Source organism: Acanthisitta chloris, unplaced genomic scaffold, assembly GCF_000695815.1.
Source record: "Acanthisitta chloris isolate BGI_N310 unplaced genomic scaffold, ASM69581v1 scaffold29522, whole genome shotgun sequence".
Lineage (NCBI taxonomy): Eukaryota > Metazoa > Chordata > Aves > Passeriformes > Acanthisittidae > Acanthisitta > Acanthisitta chloris.
Window position 1 is genome coordinate 1 of NW_008659240.1, and position 4,255 is coordinate 4,255.

Below are 4,255 nucleotides of genomic sequence, written 5' to 3' on the forward strand. Positions count from 1 at the left end.
GTGGTGCCGGTGCCGGGAGGCCGCGGGTGAGGAGCTGCCGCCCGGTTGTCAGCCTTCCCGCGCCTCACGGGCTTCTCTGTTCCTCGGCAGGTTGGGAAGGGCGAGCTGAGGAAGGTGCCGGTGCCGGCCAACAGGTATACGCCGCTCAAGGAGAACTGGATGAAGATATTCACGCCCATCGTGGAGCATCTGCAGCTTCAAATTAGGTTCAACTTGAAAACGAGAAATGTTGAAATCAAGGTAAGACGGACTCCTCCCTCCCCGCCTGACAGGCAAGGCCTCCCCTCGTGGGTGTTCTGGTTCTTAGAGACTCGGGCAGCATACTAACTTGGAAAAATTGGAAACTGTATAGTCTCACCTAAACAGAAAACCCTCACAGGAGATCAAATCTGGCAATTATTGCTTAGAACAAGTAGTTAATGCAAGGAATGTCCAAAAGTACAAATCTGTTCCAGAAGGGGCCACCATCAGCTGGGGCAGGTATTCAGTTTTCATAAGAGAAAATTGTGGACTTTAGAATTAGAGAAGAATGTTAGTCTATGTGTTAGATATGGTTTTAGAATTCAGTGTTTTCCAGCTGTATAAGGCTAGTAAATGCTTGCCTCACAATGACTGAACAAGTGGGTCACTGAATCTTCTAATGCCTTTGTTTGCGACAGGTGATGAGGACCTGTACTTTTGATTGCTTGTGATTTTTCTTTAATGGATTGCACTGGAGTAGCTTAGGGCACAGATACCAATATATACCTGTAACTGTTGTAGATGCTCATTCTTTATCCTTATTCCTTCTCCAGAATGTTCAGACTAGCCGTTTTTAATTGTAGATCCAAGCCTTCAACATACAACTCACTGTATTAGCAATATTGACATATGAGATCTTCCAATGTAAAAGTAAAAATACAGACACTGACAGGAATTTTGCTTTCTAACCTTGAGCAATCTTACCACAAGTTTGATGGCAGGAACCAGAGGAAAGGTGACAGAACTATCCCTTATTTACACTTCATAGAAATATCCTCAAGGCAGAGGTAGGGAGGAACAGGAACTGCTGCAGTTCCACTCAGTAACTGTGCAGGAGCAAAGCCTGGGACTTCAGCACTGCTTTCTGATAGGAAGTGATGTCTGGGTGAGAAGCCAAGATGGTTTTGTTCTTGATCAAACTGATTTCATTTTGCCCATATCCACCACAAATATAAAATGATTGAAAACTGAAATGAGTTTCATTCACCTGCTAAAGCATCTTTAGGATATTGTCGTTAGAATAACTCTCCTACCATTATCATCCTTCTCTTTTTTTCTGCTGTTCTCTATTGCAATTTAGTTTGTGTTGGTTTTTTTCCCATGAAGAGGGCTCTCCTCAGTCAGTGGCGGGGGGGCTTCTCTCCCCTCTCGGCACAGCCTGGGGTAGCTGACAGCCCTTCATGTTGAGAGTCAACATGATAACAAAACACAGTCTTTTACTTGGGTCTTTCAGTAAAACACAGTATTAGGATCATTAACTGAATGTGGCTTTTTATGGTTAGGCTGCATCCCTGAGATTTTTCAAGTCCTGATTCTAACTTGCCTGGTGTGAATTTACATAACTTCTTGCCTTGCAGACTTGTCAAGAGACAAAGGATCTCAGTGCTCTGACGAAAGCAGCTGATTTTGTGAAAGCATTTATACTTGGGTTTCAAGTAGAGGTGAGTCTCCCAACGGCTATGTTGTCCAGTTTGCTGGCATGACATCTTTGGACTCTGCAAATTACAGGAAGAAAGAAAGAAAAATCCTTAGGTGGTTTCCTAGAAATACAACCGTTACTAGGGTGGCCATCCAGTTTCTTAAGATAATGCAGGATTAAAAAAAATAACCTTCAAATAGCACATAATTAAAATTCTGAAACAGAGGACATATTTTGCTGTATGTGAGAGACTAGCATGAAGCAGTAATTGGCTGTAAGGTGCTCTCCACAGGTAGACACTATTCATTTTGCTTTAGTCCAAGCCAGTAACCTGCAGTCTGTGTAAAACACAAACTTCACTAAGAAAACAAACCCTCTTTCTGCAGTATCGTAGTGACTGCTCCTTGCCCCAGACCTGTACTGACTTCACTAGCATAGATGGGGCAGGGGTGAATGCAGCATCAAGCGTATGTAAGGTTCTCTAGACAGAAATATTGATGTTGCTGTTGCAAAAACCAGTCTAACTGTAGCTATTATTTGCTAGATTAAGTGGAGAAATACAACCGATGTCATCTGTTCATATGTATGAAGAGAACATCAGTTTTCAACTGTGCTGTGGTACTGGAGCACTTGTGGTGATAACACACATCTTACTCTTTCAGGATGCTCTTGCTCTCATCAGATTAGATGATCTTTTTCTAGAGTCATTTGAAGTTACAGATGGTGAGTAGTTTACGCTGCAGTATTCTAGTAGGTGTGTGTGCCTCCAGCAAATACATCTGTGCTTTTTCATTCCCCTTGCTCCACTTGTGTTGCTTGCACTCAGGGATCAGGAGAGTGAGAAACATCTATTATTTCATGTATTACTGGGACTCCTTGGAGTCCCCTTAGAGCAGCATCTAAACCTGATCTACTTAATTTCTACCAGTGTTAACTGTGGGCACTTTGGCTGATTGCTCAGTCTGAAGTGCAGTGGAAGGCATTCTGTTCTGCTGAGAATTTCTCTCAGATGCCAGAGACTTCACAGTCAGGTAGCACTGGATGCACTTTGTACTGCTGGTCATGAAAGGTGAAATCTGTGCGAATGGGTATTCACCAGTGAAGTTGTTTTTGTGTTACTTGGCATGAGTTGCTTCCAGTAACTTGACCGAGGGAGGCATTACAGGGATACACACCACTGCTCTTACCCTGGGCATGTTATTCTCATTTCAGTCAAACCTCTGAAAGGAGATCATCTGTCAAGAGCAATAGGGAGAATAGCAGGGAAAGGTGGAAAAACCAAATTCACTATAGAAAATGTAACCAGGACACGCATCGTTCTTGCTGACGCGTAAGTACAGACTGACTTCCTCCTGGGCAAAGCACAATCCCTCAGCTAATCCATCTTCTCTGCCAGAAACAAGGATAACTTGATTTTATTCAAAGTGTCGTAGAGCAGTAGTAAGACAAGTTATTTAAGTGCTCTTTTTAATGAACACAGAGTATTTGTTTGCCCTTTTGTTATGAGAATGATGACAATGGCACCAGCACATTTGCCACAGCAGAATTACTTCTTACGACTAATCAAAGTTGAACTCACCAACCCTCCAATATTTTCCTCCTGAAGCTTCTGCACTGTTAAATTTGGTAATTGTAAAATCTAATTTTAAAGGATTTAGAACAGCACAGGTCTTATGTTGGTAGGTCTTCTGGTATTCAGTTGGGGTTTTTTATTATTTACAAGTGTTGAAAAGGAACTAGTGCACTGATATGAAATTCCACATTAATCTCTAGCTCCATATTAACTGTCAGATCACAGGAGTTTCTTGCATTAACTAATGCTACTTTGCTTTTTACAGAAAAATTCACATTTTGGGATCTTTTCAGAACATTAAAATGGCACGAACAGCAATTTGCAATCTAATTTTAGGTAAGTCCTGTTATCTAATCTTCTCTACTACATATAAATAGATCTTGCAGTTTGAGAAACTACCTTGTAGCTCTTACCTTCTTCCCTGGCCTGTCCACACCTGCATTTGGAGCAGGTAGCTTGCTGGCAGTTGGCTTCTGGCCCTTAAGAGGTGGGAATGAATCAGGGAGTCCAGGGCTTCCTTTTTTGCTCCAAAAGCCCTCAGCATAGTGCAGAAGGAAGATTAGAGTGTCAGAAACCAAAGGGGACAACCTAGAAGTTTAACTATGCTTGCAGTAAGACAGAGTGGCTGACCTTCTGACCATCCTTCTCACCCTTGGGCTTAGTTCTCCAGTTCTAACAGGTGTGAGAGCAAAACATCCATTTCTATGACACAGATTCTCATCTGCTGACTGGATTTGTCCCTTCTTCCTGCAGGAAGTCCTCCATCCAAAGTTTATGGCAACATTAGGGCAGTGGCCAGCAGAGCAGCTGAGAGGTTCTGAGCTGCACAACTCAAGGACAGGGGCTGGAGTCCTGGATCCTGGATGCATGAGAGGCCTGGAGTTACAGAAACCATCAGTCTTCTGCTCCATTTGGAAGCCCAGAAGAAAACAGGACTGTTTGTGCAATGTGACTGCCTTCAGACATGTGGTCTGAACATACTTAGTATTTTTGTATAGTCATTAAAAGGTATTTAAACTGGT

The 4,255-nt window shown here is 42.6% G+C and overlaps 1 protein-coding gene across 1 annotated transcript; it reads left to right on the forward strand.

Moving 5' to 3' along the window:
• The first annotated feature begins 89 nt into the window (after positions 1-89).
• Positions 90-4,255, forward strand: PNO1 (partner of NOB1 homolog (S. cerevisiae)). Its single transcript, XM_009069328.1, has 6 exons — positions 90-240; positions 1,599-1,682; positions 2,323-2,383; positions 2,873-2,990; positions 3,499-3,569; positions 3,987-4,255. Exons 1-6 carry the CDS (start codon positions 160-162, stop codon positions 4,052-4,054), a joined length of 483 nt encoding a protein of 160 aa, XP_009067576.1. The 5' UTR covers positions 90-159; the 3' UTR covers positions 4,055-4,255.